General features: G+C 39.0%; 1 protein-coding gene across 1 annotated transcript in view; it reads left to right on the top strand.

The window, feature by feature from the left end:
- The first annotated feature begins 449 nt into the window (after positions 1 to 449).
- Positions 450 to 17,537, top strand: part of HEATR1 (HEAT repeat containing 1) — a 35,173-nt gene continuing 18,085 nt past the window's right edge. The window contains exons 1-21 of the mRNA XM_014950810.1: positions 450 to 628; positions 1,553 to 1,769; positions 2,618 to 2,759; positions 3,289 to 3,390; positions 4,311 to 4,451; positions 5,020 to 5,231; positions 6,424 to 6,557; positions 7,377 to 7,485; positions 7,816 to 7,926; positions 8,370 to 8,487; positions 9,712 to 9,819; positions 10,237 to 10,332; positions 11,348 to 11,436; positions 11,720 to 11,931; positions 12,252 to 12,373; positions 12,859 to 13,056; positions 13,325 to 13,508; positions 13,785 to 13,933; positions 15,498 to 15,690; positions 16,216 to 16,388; positions 16,764 to 16,931. Of these exons, the coding sequence (XP_014806296.1) occupies positions 487 to 628; positions 1,553 to 1,769; positions 2,618 to 2,759; positions 3,289 to 3,390; positions 4,311 to 4,451; positions 5,020 to 5,231; positions 6,424 to 6,557; positions 7,377 to 7,485; positions 7,816 to 7,926; positions 8,370 to 8,487; positions 9,712 to 9,819; positions 10,237 to 10,332; positions 11,348 to 11,436; positions 11,720 to 11,931; positions 12,252 to 12,373; positions 12,859 to 13,056; positions 13,325 to 13,508; positions 13,785 to 13,933; positions 15,498 to 15,690; positions 16,216 to 16,388; positions 16,764 to 16,931 (3,120 nt within the window). The 5' untranslated portion in view covers positions 450 to 486. The remainder of the gene's footprint in view (positions 629 to 1,552; positions 1,770 to 2,617; positions 2,760 to 3,288; positions 3,391 to 4,310; positions 4,452 to 5,019; positions 5,232 to 6,423; positions 6,558 to 7,376; positions 7,486 to 7,815; positions 7,927 to 8,369; positions 8,488 to 9,711; positions 9,820 to 10,236; positions 10,333 to 11,347; positions 11,437 to 11,719; positions 11,932 to 12,251; positions 12,374 to 12,858; positions 13,057 to 13,324; positions 13,509 to 13,784; positions 13,934 to 15,497; positions 15,691 to 16,215; positions 16,389 to 16,763; positions 16,932 to 17,537) is intronic.

Raw genomic sequence — 17,537 nt, forward strand, 5'->3', positions numbered from 1 at the left:
CGAAGCCTCCTCACGGACACTGAGCTCAGCAGCACCCCCCGGGTGCGGGACACCGGCCGCAACGGCCGCTCGTCCTCGTGCCCCAGCACCCCCGCGCCTGCAGGCGGCGCGTGCCGGCCCTCCCGCCGCCGCTCCCACGAGACGGGGGGCGGGCGGGCGCGCGCGCGCGCGCTTCCCCTTCCGCCCGAGCAGCCGCTTCCGGGTTAGCGGCGCGCGCAGCCCACGTGTGGCCGCGGGGGAGCGGCGCGGAGCGGGTGCAGGTGGGTGTCCGGGAGCGGGGGGGGTGTCGCCGCGGGAGGGGTCACCGCCGGACGGTTGTCCCCCTTGCCCCCCGTGTGCGCAGCCCCGAGGGGCGGCTGGCAGCGTGGCCTGCACCGGCGGCGGGGAGAGGCGGCGTGTCGCCGCGCAACCGCTTCACCCGCGGGCCTTCTTCCGTTTGCCCCCGTCAGGTCTCTGTGGGGGCTCCTGTCCTGGGAAGGCGGCGCCATGACGTCCCTGGCGGAGCAGCTGAAGCGGCTGGCGCTTCCCCAGACCGACCCCAGCCTCCTGAGCCGCAGCGAAGCGGCGTCGCTGCTCTTCAGCAGCAAGGAGGCGGCCGGCATCGACAGGGACACGTTTTTTGCCATCGGTGAGTTTGGCCGCTTAGATACCACGGGTGTTGAAAGTCATCTATCCCAAAACACAGCTGGAGAAACAAAGATAAATCGTAGAATGGCTTAGGTTGGAAGGGATCTTCAAAGATCATCGAGTTCCAACCCCCTGCCATGGGCAGGGACACCTCCCACCAAAGCCCCATCCAGCCTGGCCTTGAACACCTCCAGGGATGGGGCATCCACAGCTTCTCTGGGCAACCTGTTCCAGTGCCTCACCACCCTCAGAGTGAGAAATTTCTTCCTAATATCTAATCTAGATGAAAAAGGCAAACCCATATTCAAATAATTCAAGAAGCTACAGGCTAGTCAGCATCACTCCAGTCCATGGGAAGATCGTGGTTACCTACATACGCTGTGTCCCGTTGAGTAGTTGCAGACAGCAGGAAGATTTCCCTTTGTCTTTCTCTTCACCAAGCTGAACAAACGTGGTTCCTCCATTTCCTTCTCTGTTATTTCCCAGTCCCCTGACCATCTTAGCGTTCCTCTGCTGGACCCACGGCCATGTGGCAGTGTTTATCTCCTACTGATGAGCTGGAGATTGTGCACAGTACACAGATTCAGCCTCACAAATGGTGGGGGCAGTTCACCTCCCTCAGCCTGCTGGCTGTGCGCTCGCCAGTACAGCCCAGGATGCTGCTGCCCTTCACTGCCGCGGGAGCGCACTCCCCACACTTGCTAATGTTCTTTTTCTTCATCAGTTAAGAAATACTTGAAGCATAGCAGAAGGTTTTGGTCTTAGGCCTGTTTACTGTTTGGTTTGATTTGGCTTGGTTTGCTTAGTGAGGATGACATATATCAGCATAGCAAAGAAATTGGATATGCAGGTGAGGAGGTGGGTGGGTAGGACTAGTGAATAAAACTGGTGTGTTTAAAGCATTCTTCCATTTTTTTTTCCCCAGGATGCACTGGCTTAGAAGAGCTGATGGGGATTGATCCTTCATTTGAAGTGTTCCAGTCCAGTTTGTTTAGTTCCGTGTCCAAAGGCCTGGAACGCAGTGTTCAGTCTAAAGCAGTAAATCAGGAGCTGAATAAGAATATTTCATTGTTCCTGATTCATTTATCCCCTTACTTTATGCTAAAGCCAGCCCAGAAGTGCCTCGAATGGCTGATTCACAGGTAATCCACTGAATATCCTACATGTCAATAGATAAGGCTACTAGAAATGCCAGATATTTTTTCCCCAATGAGAATAATTTTGAATACTGTAGTTTTCTGAAAATACAGGTTAAAATGTTAAAAATATCCATTTGGGCTTAGTCTTTACGGGGCCAGATGTTTTTCTTTGCCAATTAGATTTTTGTCTTTTGATAAATCTCTGTGAAAGTTTTGATCTGTCTTGATAATTCTATATAAAAGCAATTATCTCCTTGCCTGATTTTCACCAAAGTTGCCCAGCTGTAGCTTACAGAGGACCTAGAGAGGCATTTGTGTAATATACTTTTAGAAATGGGCTGTGTAAAATAGCTCATTTTCAATATTAACTGTCAACAGTGAATAACATGCCCTTGTATTATGACATAAGGTAAGTATTTTTATTTCAAGGTTATGTAGGAAGGTATGAAGAAGAAAAAAACAAGTATTTTGTGAAGTGATGATGTATTTATTTATATAAATTAACCCATCCAGATGCAGAAAGTATAATATTTCATGTCATGAAGGAGTGGTTAGTTTTATTGATACAACCTTTGAATCACAATTTTTTTAATATAACAATTTATTTTTATAAATTATTGAGAGGGAGGGAAAAAATTGCTAGCACCGTTTCTTTCTTCTAGCACATGCAGGGTAGTGGGTTTATTGGGATTCTGGACTGTAGGTGGGCCATATGACAGAGTCACTGTCACAATTATCTCTTCTCTTATTGAAAAGGCAGTAAATCAGGTGTTCTGAGTAGAATGTGGTTGGGTGGGGTTTTTTTGACTTCCAGATCATTTTTAACTGTATATATATGGTTTTTTCCTTAGATTTCACATCCATCTCTACAATCAAGATAGTTTGATTGGTTGTGTTCTGCCATATCATGAGACTAAACTATTTGTGAGAGTTATTCAGCTTTTGGATATAAAAAGCCCAACTCATAAATGGCATTGGATGGATCCAATAAGGGTAAGGTATTTAACAGATGCAAGTTGGGCGAAACATAAGGGACTTTATTAATAATATCTTGACTCTGTTACTAGGTTTATGAATATGGTCCACCTGTTCATGTGGTTAGTTGTAGAACCGAACTGAAAGATTTAATTGCAGGGATAGAGCCTGGATGTCCACCTGTTGTTTCTGCTGTCTTTCTTTAAATGCACAGTTAATTATAAGAAGCTTTGATTGTAATTACTCGTTGTTTTGGCAAAGTTAAAGTATGCCTTTGAGGTGCAAGTATTTGCTACTGCTAGGAAGAATTAGTCAATTACTAAAGTATATGTTTATATGAATGTAGATCATATGTAATGCTTTTCATAGCCTATCTTAATGTGGATACAAAAAATTCCATACGTGTGTGTGGGTTTCCATTACTTATTTCAATTTAAATGATGTTAATTGATTAGTAGGTTTAATTTAGAGATTATATTAATGTTTACTTCGTGTGTTTCACTTTACCTTTGAGTGTTTTAATCTTGGTTTTTTTCACCACGTAAAGAAACCTGGAGTCCCACTTGCAAGGGGTACTGTCATTACACACTGCTACAAAGACCTGGATTTCATGGATTTCATCTGCAGGCTGGCAGCAAAATCTGTGAAGGTTGTTCATTTATTCTAGAACACGATTTGTTTGTTGTCACTTGGTTTTTCCCACCTCTGTGTTTCTATAGCATTATTCTATTTACTAGTATTTTGAATTACATATCAAATAGCAAAAGGAGTAATTTATGAGTAGACAAGATAAGAATTTACTTTCTTATTATTTGTATAGAAGACTGATAGTCTGTCAGAAGTTCTTGTAAGGAAGCAGCTGAGAACCAATGGGCCACGACAAAACAATTTGGCAGTACTGTATTACTTAAAGATACTGTATTGCTTCAAAGTGCTTCATTGTCTTAAATTCTTTTATAAAGTCATTCTTGCTATTAGTTGGTAACTGTGCTTTAAATTTGGGTGTCTCTTTTGGGGTTGTCATGGATGTTTTTAACGTATGTCTTCAAATATTGAGAACTTAAAATTGAGAATGTTAGAAGAGCAGATTTATTTGTTTTTTCAGTTATTGTCTGATAGAGAACTAGTTTTATAGTCTCAGAGGGGTAAGATGTACGACAGTTCCAGTTACTTAGAAAACTAGAATGCGTGTGCTGTCAAAGCACACACAATAACAGGGTTCGGTCTCAGATGTAGTAGAGGGTGTTAAACATACACATGTCGATTTCTTGGCTGTCCAGTTCTCAATCTTGAACAATACACCAAAATCACACGTGATTTAGGTTACCTTATTGTGATTGACTACAACAGCTGAGGAATAGCACACTTGTCCTTCTACCTTGTCTGCAAGGCAGAGCAGTATCCTCTGGCAAGGGTTACTGCTAGGAGGAGGGGATGACTGACCTTGTGCCAGCAGGAGTTAGTAGAGCTTACGTGCTGGAGTTCTGAGATTTTGCTGGTTTGCAGATAGGCCATATGTGCGTTTCCACTTTTCCTGATGTCTGAACAACTGATTTTTCTGTGGTCCAGGTCTTTTCAGAGTGTCCTGGCAACTCAGCTCAATTGAGAGTTCTTCTAGTGTTTTATGCCTCCACCATTGTATCAGCTCTTGGAGCTGCAGAGAAGATAACAGACGCTATGGTCTCCATGCTGCTCCCTTACATCCAAAAGGTACAGAAAGCTTTGTTTTCCTTCCTGTGTGATGACGTTTACTGTGTCTGCAGATAACATTCAAGGGGAACATTCTGTATGAAATGTATTGTACCACTCTTAGCCTGCTTTGAAACATGAGGCAGGTGAAGGTCCATGAATAATAATGCTTTTTTCACACCTCAGATGAGCACTTTAACAATTTTATTTCCTACTCTGCATAAGGAGTGGAGCTATGAGAAATGGATACGCAGTTTAAATTAACGTCTTTGCCTGAGCTAAACAATGAGGAAATAGAGGCAGGGTGGACAGCCTGCTTTAATATCCTCTTTCCTCCTTGATTGTTGCTCTGTTAACAAACAGAGCAGCAGTTAATGAATCGATCTTCAATATGCGTGCACCCCATGTGACAGCTGTTTTTTTCTTGAGAGTTGAGTTTGTAGATCCCTTAAATTTAACATACAGACAAGAAGTTAGTGTGATTCCATGGATGTCAGAAAGAAAATTATTTTCATGTTAATATACTCTTTTTTTAAAAAAAATTGTGTGTGTGTGTGTGTTAAAAATCCACCTTTATCTCTTTTTCTAGGGCTTGAAATCCTCTGTACAGGATTACAGAGCTGCAACATACATGATAATCTGCCAGATGACAGTAAAAGTGACAGTAGAGACTTCCTTGGTGCATTCCTTGATGTTACAGATAAGCAAGACATTATCTAAAGTGCCCTCATTAGTCAGGGACGGGGTGGCATGCTTGAATCTACTTCTACAAACTCAGAAAGGAGACAAACTTGGGAAAAAGTAAGTCTACATGAATTGAGATTTCCCACTTCTTAGAAGTTTAGACTGCACTTTGATAATATGCATATTTTTTTATCCTCTGTGTTAAAGGGGTACTTTCCTATCAGAAATTTTGGTAGTTGACATTTCAAAGGGCTCAGAAGTTTCTTTGCCTTTGAAAATTTGTATGCTCACTACAGCTAGGGAGTCCGTTATCTTGTGGTCCCTCTCCTGCCTCTTCCCTCTGTAAATGTCAATGTGCAAAACTGAATTCTGCTAGTAAGAGGTTCTCTTGAAAGTGGGAATCCTGGAAGAGAAGCCAGCATAATAACAGTAGTTTGAATTTGAGGAGAAGTTAGTGTGGGTATTCCAACAGGGTAAACGTTTGCTGGGGTAAGTACAGTGATTACCTTCCAGATACTTGAATGCAGTCAGAGAAGAGGAAAATGGACTAAAAGGTAAGGTGTGAGGAACTTAGGAGAGGCGTGCTTGGTGCATTACACAGCATCCAGCCATATGGGTATGAAAGGAGACAAGATGAGAGAAATTTTTTATTATCAGGAAGGGAAATTGCTTCTACTCTCTTTGAGGATCTCCTGTCATTGAGCTGTTATTTCTCCTCCCTTCCTTTTACCGCCTCTGGGTAATAGAGGTTTAGATTGGGTGTTAGGAAAAAAATTTACACTGAAAGGGTTATCAAGCATTGGAACAGGCTGCCCAGGGAAGTAGTTGAGTCACCATCCCTGGAGGTATTTAAAAAATGGGTAGACATAGTGCTCAGTGATATGGTATAATGATGCGTTTTGTCAGTGTTAGTTTGATGGTTGGACTTGATGATCTGGAAGGTCCTTTCCAACCTAGACAATTCTATGATATGCTCCTTGCAATGTGAGGATATCTCTTCATGCAATCCAAACTATTATTTTCTTGTACTACCAACTTTGCAAAAACATATGTATGTTCACTGTGCCATTGCAGCAGCTGTGCTCACCAAGACCAGCAGTACCCGGTTTTCTTCTTGGATGTTAAATGCTCCAACAAACTGCTGGCAATAAGGGAGAGGAACCCTTTGAATCTTTTCAGAATTTGTTTACAATGAGACTGTTAGCTGATGCTGAGAATTGAATCTTAAGAAGTCTGCATGGTTTGAAAGCGTTGGTAACCCAGACACACACATGTACTTCTTTTTTTATTTCCCTGTTCCATTGTGCAGGCCATTTAATTATCTGTGCAAAACCCCAGAACTGGTAGCAATTTTGCAAGGCCTTTCAGCAGGCTATGATATTTCTCCTCTTCTGCGTTACTTGTTGCCTCACCTTGTTTGCACTGTCATGAGAAGTGATACAGGTAAGTTATCATACATTTTTACAGTTTTGTTGAGTGTTAAGGACAGATGTTTGTGGTCAGTGTCATAGCTGTGTAATTTTAGTTGCTTCTGCCATGGAAACTCTGTCAATACATGAGAAGACCTGATTGAGCTCTTGCATGTGTGTTGCTTTCGTTGTTCCAGGCCCTACAGAGGAGGTTATTTTAGGCATTGATGTATCTATATTGCTTTAATGTAGATGATGATTTGCAGTATTTCAGCAGTAAGTTAATTTTGATGTATGAAGTTTCCTACTCTTAGAGATGCATTATAGCACTGCAAAATCATTTTTAGGTAGATTACGTGTATTCCATGTGTAGTTTAAGTAGTGAAGATCTATGTTTACCTGATGAATTGAACGTGCCTGGGAACAGTCTGGGACAGCAAGGCTGACTGGCACGTAGTAGTGGCCTGTGTCTGCACTAGTAATTCTGTTTTTACTGTGGGCTTGTAACTGCCAAATCGTGTTTGGGAAAGCTCTTTTGTTGAAAAGGCCAAGTTCATGGCAGGGAACACTGTAGGGAGTTGCTGGCACAAGCTGTGGTAGCAGGTCTGGAACGTTCCAAAGTATACTTGAATTTACTAGTAGCAATACAGCCTTTGCCATTTTAATGACATTAGTATAAAGCATTGCTGGCATTTCATGGAGTTACTGCTAATAATCAATGAATATTGTGGTCTTCAAGTTCTGTGCTTGATTCACCAGATGATGATGCCTGTGTAAACTGTTAGCTTTAATCAGTATGAGGGGGTGATTCTCAAACTATTGTTCATCTTTTATGACTACACGTCATCCTTAGAGCAACAAGAAGAATCTGAGGAGACAGAGAATCAGATTTACATCAGGCATCTTGAAGCTATTATTCAGAGTATACCACTGGAAAAGGATTTAGATCACCTGTTGGCTTCGTGAGTTAACTTTATTTTTTTTTCTGCAGTACTTTTTCTGGTTTAATAACAACTAATTCCTGACAATGGCATTAGTGTTATATGAGCATGTTTTCCTGAGATTGTAAGTTAACTCCATACCTGGATTTTGAAACTGAAACATTCAGTAATTCAGAAGAGCCAGGCTTTTAGTACTTGTGAGACCGAGTGACACTCCAGGCCAGAAGCAAATCTGTACTTGCAATAAGTAATGTATATTAATCCTAACCTGTTTAGCAGTGTGCTTTATAATATTGATGAAAACCGTACTATCCAAAAAATGGTAGCTTTTTGTTTTGTTTGTAATTTTAGCAAGTTTCTTGAAGAGTTTATCTCCTGTGGTACAGAGATGGAATCTGATCCCACCAAAATGGCTGCACTCAATCAAAAGATGCTTCCTCTTATCAGACTTCTGGAGAGAAAGTAAGTTCCATTTTTCTATGACAGACCCACAATCTGTAGAGTGGTGATGTCAGCTATGATCTTGGCTTACTGGGTGTGGTAAGCACAATATTGTTGCCCAAATGAATACAGTAAAAATAAGTGACTTCTAATCTTTGTTCAAATGTTATTTTACTGATTTGTCTTTACCTATTTTGTTATCACTGTAGTACCTGAACACAGACCTGCTGGCTTTGTGCAGCTGTTTGTTGTGCAGCATGACCTTTTCTGCTCATTATTTACCCTAGTGTTCTGCATATCGTTCATCCGTGTTGAGACATAACGTTTGATTGCCTTTGCAAAGCTACTTAAAATAGCTTGTTCAGATGAGCATGTGTGCATTCGGCTTCCTTGTATTTCCCTAGTAAATCCATGGTCTTCTGTAATGCTCTGTGGAAAATGTTGGGGGTTTTGTCTGTTGACAGGTATCCCAAAGCCTTAGACTCTGTGTTGGAGAAGCATCTGGAAGATGGCGCAGATGAGGCTGACCAAAATCTTTTTCATCAATTTATTTCTCTTTCATTAAGCTGTGGCAAATACAAGGTATGTAGAAGTTCAGTTCATGATCCTAGCTCTTAATCTGCTTATGTTGTCAGAATGCTGATATTTTGGCAAAGTTCTGCTCTCTCTTCCTCTTTCTAAAGAAAATCTCTACCATTCTCACCAAAACAAAAAAAAAAACAACTTATTTAAATGTGATCTGGGGGAGGAGGGGTGTCTTGATCAAAACTGTGGTAGAATCAGAAGCTACCAGATCTTTTAAGTTCATGTTTGTCATGAACAGTCATGGGTATGAGCTTTTTTTCTTAGTTAAAATTTATACATTTCCACCTGTCTCGATTGCTATCAATATTTTTTTTCTTTAGGAACGTGGCCAGTACATATACTGTATTGTTTGATAGTGACAACATGGTGGTGCCCAGCAAGGCCTCATCTTACTTAAAGATTTTGTCAATGTCTGTTTTGGGAAAGTTGACAAACAACTTTATTGCTGTTGAGAGAAGGTGGCTCGGTCCTTTCTGTTGCATTGATTTTTATGAATGTTTACAGTCAGGAACATGGAAGAATAGAGTGGTTACAGAGTTCTTCCTGTGCCATTTCTGAAGAGCAATTGAAACTCAGCCTAACGCAGAGTAACCATGAGTGCAACAGATCTGTCCAAGGAATTTATTATTAAGAGATGGTTAGTATCATGGCTGTTGTTTGCAATGATTGAAATTGAAAGACTGAAAGCTCTTAGGAAAAGATGGTAAACTAGATATAGAAGTGCTTCATGTATTTTTTTTACTGTTTTAATGAAGGCACAGATTCTGTGACTGTATAACAAGTGGATTAGTGGGGAAACAAGGCATGCAGAACAAAGGCATATGACTCTTCTAGCCTTTAAGGTTCCTGAGATAAGTACGTGCAATGGGACTGGCAGGGATGCCTTTTTAACAGTTTCTATCTGTGCTCTGTCACGCTGACATTGTCACTAGAGCTTTCTCAGAATCCTTAGATAAGTGTAGTGCTTTTTGAGGCCAAAAGGGTGCCTGTGGCTTACTGTACTTTTCAAGCTCTATTCCAAAAACTGCCTGCCAAAGTGAAGAAGACCAAATTTGAAATAGTTACAAAACATCATTGTTCTGTAATTGACACTTTTGGGGTCTGAATTATACAGGTATTCTTCTGGTACAAAATTTTGCTGAAACAATTTCTCCTGCTAACCTTATACATACTTGAAGTATTTTTAACATCCAGTGAGTCACTCTGAAATCTGTATTTCAGTTTCTGGAAGACTCTGATACCTCCCTTCTGCTTAGTTTGAATCATCCTCAGCCAGCTGTGCGGGTCCTGGCTCTTCAGCATTTGAAAGATGTTATCGAAACATCAAAGGTTTGTGTCCTGAATGTCTTACTTACAGAACTGGCTTAGCATATGGTCTCTTGAAAAAGCTGTTTGCCAGACAATTCTGTTGAAGATGGTGTGTTAACTGTTTGTATGTCATCCCCACTGTTTTTCACAGTGTTTTCAGTAGGCTTCTGTCACTGTTTTCCTGTATTCTGGAGTCTGGGTGTAGTTCTTCTTTATTGCTGCTTGTGGTCTAAGATAAAATCTAAGTTAATGGATACTTCTGGTTTTCTTTCTTTTGTTGTTGAAAGTTAGTCTGCCTGTTTTTTTGAGGTTTAATTTAAATGATGTTACCGCTTTTCTAGTACTAGGAGTTAGATATTTCATTAAAAGCCTGTAAGTTGTGCTACCAATGAGTGATTTTTTTCTTTGGGCTCTTTTTTTTCTTTTATTTTTTTTCAGGAAGGCTTTGATCAGTCTTTTATAGAAGAAGCAATTTTTGGTCGGCTGAAGGATGACAACAGAGATGTTGTAATGTCTGCTCTCAGCTCTTTGGAGGTAAGTGTGTATCTTTTGATGCATTAGATGAGATTTTAGCTGGTCTTGAATATGTGTGTCTGGAATGTATTCTTTGTAATTGCCCTTCTTCTGTTCATGTCCTTAGTGTACAGCTTTTGTCCTTTAACAGGATGAAGCAGCAGAAATTTAGGAGGCTTGCATTGGTTACTCCCTCACAATTACCCCCCCCAGATTTCTGCCTTCTGAGCTTTCCCAAAGTGTTTGCAGTTAACCTGCATTTATTAATGGGGCTTTATGTGGCTGTTAAAGCATATTTTAGTCTTTGATTATTATTTAAAGTATGCCTCCTGCTTATACTGTTCGTTTTCCTATAAAAACGTGAGCTATGTCATCTGCCTTTTGGATGGAAAATGGTGCGGTGACAAGTCATTACGCCAGTGAGAAGGGCTCGGTCGAGTTTTTCCGTATGAGAGTCATTTGGTCAGTTGATAGTGGCAAAGTCCTAAACTGCAGCTCAGGTTTACTGGATAGGACTCTGGTATGCATTGTGCTGATTGTTTCCAGCAAGAGTAACGGTCTCTCTTTATTGCTTCTGCTAGTAGTAGTGGAGAGTATTATTAGCAGTAGTATAATTGGTCTTGTGTGTTCATTCATTCTCAATCACTAAAAAATAGGAATAGAAGCACGTGAGTGCTTCTTTGCACTTTAGTATCTTTGGTTAACGTGCCTTATATTTTTGTTATACAGATGCTATGTAAAGTAAAAGCCATTCTTATTTAATTATAGTGTTTTGTTTATTGTTTATTGATTTTACTAAACATTTTCATATTCAATAATTTCTCCATGCTTTAGCAAATCAAGAGGGTGTACTGGGCAGCCTTATAGCTTCAGTTTACTCTGATAATATTTTTATTACATGATCATCAATAGGAAAGTAATTAGCGATGTTGATCCATTTTTCCACTTGGTAGAGCAGATGCATTTTCCACTATGATATGGTAAATTATTTTGTATTTTATTAAACTTTTATTTCTTTTTCTTGATTATTTTTCAGATTTTCAGGGAACAAGTCAATCCAGAAGTAGTAGTATCAAGTCTTTTGAACATCTTCCAGAGAGCTGATCTTTCAAAGGATGGAAAGTGGTATGTTTTTGCCTTTTTTCAGTCTGCATTCTTTCTTTAGAAGTTAAATTTCAAAAATGTAACTCTAAAGAATACTTCCACTCAGACACTTTTTGTTATGCTCTACCTAAGCTGAGTTACAAGAGAAGTGTTCAATTATTTGCATACTGTTTCACATGAGTTCCTTACTTGTTCTCTCTGATATTTGGATTCAGAAAATTGCCATGTAAAATTGAAAACAAATCAAAGAAATGTAACTGATATGATTGAGCCATGGGTTTTCAACATCATTTTTTCTTTTTAGGTACAAGGTTCTGGAACGAGCAACAAAAATTTTAGTCAAAGAGAAGATTTTGAAAGAGAAAAAAGAACTGCTAGATGAAGCAGTAATGCGGTTGTTACCTTTTATGGTAATCACTAACACAAATTCAAAATCTTCAGATTGGAAAATGACCATTTGTCTGTCAGAGTCTGATCTCTGCTCCTTACACCCTTTACTGAAAGGTTGGCCAGAAGGTAAAGCATTAATTGTAACTAATTAAGTAAAAGAAAAATTGCAACAATTTAGAATGTCACATTATTGAACTTAAACACCTACTGAAGGAGACTGGCTGTCATTAACAAGCTATCATGCTATGAGTGTCAATAGTGTTCTTTAAAAGCCTCTTGACAAAGAAATTGTCTAGTATATTTCTGACTGTTTCTAAATATTATTGAGCCACAAGATTTTTTATGCGATTTGTATTCTGATTATTTAGAATCAGAATATTTTTGTGTGATTGTGTCTCTTTGTATTTCTGATTTGTATCTGATTATTATTTTTTACCTTGGAACAGATCTTGAAGAGGCAATTAAATCTAGCAAGTCTGCAGAGTTGATTGGAGTGGCCAACAAGAAAATGATTCTGCTGTTTTCCAAAAACATGACTGCAGGGGACTCTTCCTTACTATTGCAAATGGTATGTGTACCGTGTTATCCTTACCTTAAGAGATCTTACTTTCCAGGTGATCACTGTAGTAGAACAAATGTGATATAGAAGAACTACAGAACAGTCTTGGCATTAGTACACCATCCTCAAGCTGCTAGGCAAATGTATGTATATATTGAATAACAAACCCCAATAAAATCTAGTAAAAAAACATAAGAAAAAGAACAAATGAAGCTGTTACTATTTTGACAAATTATTAGTGTAAATAAATTCCAGGAATTTTTCATTTTCTGAAAAAAAAATAATCTAGAGAATAAACAAGTATAGCTGTGGGTGGTTCATAGAAACAGATGTTTGTGTATTCTTAGGGTTTGAAAAGTACCATTACAGCAGACAGTCATTGGAATTTAAGGATTTAATTGGACATGTGAATGAAACACGGTGTAAAGTTATAGTGAAGTCCCACTGTCTCACAGGCTTTTTACTCTTGTTTTTTCTCCACTCCCTTTTTTAAGGTTGATGATCTGATACTCATTGCTGAAACAGAATCTGACAGCGTGAGACAGAAAGTAACTACTCATATAATTGGTTCGGTGCTTGTTCAGTGCTGCTGCAATACACAGATGAAGGAAAGTTATTTTTCAGTGGCTATCAGAGTATTCCGTTTCTTGGATAAAAAAATAAAAAGTCTCAGAGCTTGTGATCCTGCAGAGGTAAGATGTGAACAGTTGGGAGAGGGCATGTTCTTTGTAATGGAGAAATTTTTTTTTACCGGAGAGCAAGAAGTTCAAAAACCTTGAGAAGTACTGAAAATAGTGCCTTCATTTCTTTTCAAAGTGGAAACACCCACTTGGCAGCAGTACTAGAAGCTGCCATTAGGAATTGCTTTTACATTTTACCACTCTAGTGAGTTTGCATTAAAAAATTAAGAACTCCATTGAAATTGTGGCAGTATACATTAAAATGAATTTTCCTTCACAGGAAACTCCCCTGAACTGGTCTGTTGAAACAACAGAGGAGACTTTGGTGCCTAACGACTTGCTGACTGCGTATATAGAAAAGTTGAATAGTGATCAGTCTGCTTATGCAGAGGAGTCAGCTATGTTCCTGTTCTTACTGAAAAACTTCATCAGTGGCCTAAAACCTCCTCTGTCCTTTTCAAAAGGTAGGTTTTAAGGCTTTGACTGTCTTTTATATCAGAGAAGTGAAGAAGGAAGCTTAATTTTTTTTGTCTTCAGAAATTGTTGGAAACAAGCCAGCCTTGCTTCCCCTAACCTTCCTTTGTTGTTAATGAGATCTGTTAAGGATTATTTACTTGTGAACATGAAATCAGCGAAATGTATTGTTTTCTTTTAACTAGAAATGTCAGTTTTCTCTTGGTTTCTGAACTTGTTCACATGCATCCACTGTGTCTCGTTTATAACCTGTATGTACTTTTTAGAGGAAACTTGGTGGAACCCTGAATCTCTGAATCAAGACAGCCAAGATTATCTGCATCTCCTTTTGGGGCTCTTTGACCTACTTGTCTGTGGAGCTAGCGAGGGAAGCGACGCTCTTCAGTACAGAGCACTGATGAACCTCTTACTCAAGGTATTACTTTTGCATTTGTTGCTCTGATTTATTAGTCAACAACTATTACGCAGTTAGACAATTTTAAGGAAAAGTGAGGAAAATGGAGAACTGATCATGTGGCACTGCTTGTGGCATACTAGTACTGTGAACAGATAAAAGTCTAAGCTCCAGCTTATTAGTTAACCCTAGTTAAACGTATTAATAGAAAACTAAAGTGAAAAAAACAGTAAATGGGCCAGTTGAGGCAAAGGTGAAAACATAACACTGATTTGCAGGACAAGGTCAAGAGCTTGAAGTTTGAACTAAAAGTTTTGGTCCTATCTGGGAGCAGAGTTGCTCTGTAAAATGTGTTAGATCTAAATACAAGAATCGAAAGGAAAACTTTTAGAAGACTTTGCGTATTTCCTTAGAACACCATTTCTCACCCACATCAAGTGATACATTTTTGTGAAGGGAATAAGGGATTTTGACAGTCTGGATTTTAGATGACAGAGAGTAATAACTCTACATTCTGAGGAAAAGAGAAGCAAGTAATTGACACAAAGGCACTGTTACTGGAATTTGATGCTATTTCATCAAGAAAGCACATCACAAACGCAAACAGAGGAAGAAAAGAACAGCAATGATTTATTTAATAACCAGACTTGTTTCTGACATTAATTCTTGTATATTACTTTGAGTAATTATCAGTCACTCCAAGTTATAGTGAAATTGTACTCATGAGCTGTTAAAAAGAGATTGATTCGGTGCCTGGCTAGTTAAAGACTGTCAACAGGGAAGGAAGGATGTTATTTTGGTGGGATTTTTGACTGAGCAAACTGGGTGATATTGCAGTGAAGAAGAGAAGAAGGTGGAAGGAGGAACTACAGAAAATTTGTGACATGGGATTAGTAATGTTCCAGGACCTAGTGGAGGCAAGAGCTGCAGTAATAATTTGCTCATTTCACTTATGGAGTACTGCTGATTTTGACGGCGTTTAATTTGAAAGGGACAAGAAAGTTATTTTTGCCCACCTTAGCACATTTAATATAACTAGAACTTAGATCTTGGTTGGCTTGTGGAAAAGAATAGGCAAGAGTATGTCAGAAGCTGTATCGGTTGTTCTGGTAAGCTGTGTTCAGTTTGCAGGGTGTTGAGTGGGCACTCCTGCCTGATGAACAAAGAGCTCTTAGGGTTGCAGAGAGCATCTTGCAGACAGGCAGCGTGCCAGCTCTCGCCAGACTGTGTAGTGAGCCAGAACTTTAAACTGATTTGGGATACTATTAGGAGACAATGTAACTGCGTCAAAATCAGAAGCTGGCCTCATTAAATTTTGACAGAAAGGTCCTAGAACAAAGTTGAGGTAATTGGATGTAGATGTGTGAAAAACTGAATTGAATCTTCTTGGAGCAGCTATTACTATTGAGGGAGGGGGGCAGGGAGGGAGAAGGCACTCTTACCTGTTTCTCACTCTGTAGTTCTCTTTTTGTGTCCTCTTTTGATTTGGGTAGTTTATCAGATGTTGTGAGTAGTAGTTTGCAAAGTAAATTGAAGATATTAAACAAGCGCTTTTCTATTTTTCTTTTTTTTGGTTAAATTTAAGGTACATCTAAAAGATTCAGAGATTCTCTTCAAATTCCTTTCAATTTTGTGGACTCACAGTTATAACCTTTCAAATCATCTGAACTATGAAGTCAGTGCAATGCTACAGACTCAAGCTTTATATATTGGTTATGCACTGCTTGAATCACAGACATACCAAAAAAAGAAACAGCTGCTATCACCATTATCTCCAGGTAAAGTAAAACAGTATCTGTCTGTCGTCTTAAGACTTAATCTCAGTATTTTTTAATTTTGTGTGATTTTACTATGTTTTATACCGTGAAGGATATCTATAGTCATTTATGTTCAACTGCAGTAGGCTGAGACAGTCTTTCTTGCTGATTCACTGCTGCAGTTACTAGTCCAAGCTTGGAAGTAGGTGAAATAACTTTTTTTTTTAATCTTTAAAGCGTTAAACAACATTCTCCTATGCTGAAGGAGTCAGTTACAGCACCTTTCTTTCTGTGCGGTGTGAGGATGTGCAAGTCAGTAGCAATGTAGGAGCTCTCTTGAGCTTAAGCACGAATATAAGGACTGTGGTGAAGATCAGTGCCATGGGTCTGTGAGACTCACGTTGGTTTTGTGTAGTCTAGAAGTTTATAGTGAAAAAAGATTTTTAATTCCAAAGTAATGCTGATGTCTCTTCAGAGACACATACAGTAAAATTCTGACCACTCATGTCTTTTCCTCCTTCCTTCCTTCCCTCTCTGTTTTTGCAGTGGTGATATCTTTGCTCATTAACTTGGGTAGTCCTGTGAGTGAAGTTCGAAGGGGTGCTCTCAACTGCCTCCATTCCTTGAGAGGCATAAAGGAGTCTGTATTTCATCCTGTTCTTCAGCATTTGGAGCAAAAGACAGAAGAGATCATATCTGACCCTACATACATAACACAGGTATTTCTGTTATTAAGATGTACATTAATACAAATTTTGTCTGCTGCTGCAAGCTCCCATCTTTTCCAGAAAAAAAAATCAAGTTAACCAGGATAGTTCATTGTCTTTCCTTACTATAGTATCAGACTAAAGAAATCAGACTGATTCAAGAAAAAAAAGATATTTAAAATACTATAAAAATATTCAAGTGATTTTACTACATACAGAGAATTGAGAATATCAGTCAAGTAAGAGGTATTAACTTGTGGTTTATTTACAGATGAAGAATTCTGTTTGTATCTAGGTTGCATTATTACAAAAGCATTAAATAAATACTGGTTTAAGGTATTTTTATTGCAGGGAAAGACTTTAATTTTAACTTTGTTAATTAATTAGGTTATGGAAGGTCTATTTGAGGAGCTTGAGACACAAACAAAACAGAAATCCCAGAAGAAAAAATTGTCGGAAGCTTTGGAAAGCATACTTGACTGTGTACAGAACCCTATTTTCCCATCATATATTGCAAGACACTTAATGAAAATTCTTCGTGAAGTCCATGGTGAGGTAAGTGCAGCCTTTCTAGCTGTTTTATGGGTTCTGTGCTTGATTGACATGCTGAAATCACATTTCATTTAGTAATAATGCTGTTAAATCAACTTCATAATGTATTAGACTATTAGGCATTGACACCTCTAATAAAATGCAGTAGCTCTGCAAAGTATGATTTAATGAAACATGAAGTATTTGCATGCTCCATCCAGGAATGTAAGGGCTGCAGAATTTTGCACTGGTGTTATTAAAGAAACTCCCTTGATGTTACTTAAAAAGACTGTTTCAGAAGAAGATTCTTCCAGAAAAATGTATTACCTTGGTTAGACGTCAGTGAGTATACAGTTTTCTGTACAGAATTGTAACATAACAGGTAGTACTATCAATTTCATTTGTATGTGTTAACATCATAACTAGTATATTCAGAATTCTCTAAGTGCTGGAAAATAATGAGTTCAGTGTTCAAAAAAAGAATGAAATTATGAATTTTTATGCTCTGGCCAGTTGTATGTTGTCTTGAACAGATTGTGAACTGCATAGAGGATGAGCATTCTTGCCCCACATTTGGGTTTTGTAGGAGGCAGCAGTCGTAAATCGCTGAAAAAAATTGTCTTGTTTCTG

The sequence above is a fragment of the Calidris pugnax genome, unplaced genomic scaffold, assembly GCF_001431845.1.
Source record: "Calidris pugnax isolate Ruff unplaced genomic scaffold, ASM143184v1 scaffold24, whole genome shotgun sequence".
NCBI classification, from domain to species: Eukaryota; Metazoa; Chordata; class Aves; order Charadriiformes; family Scolopacidae; genus Calidris; species Calidris pugnax.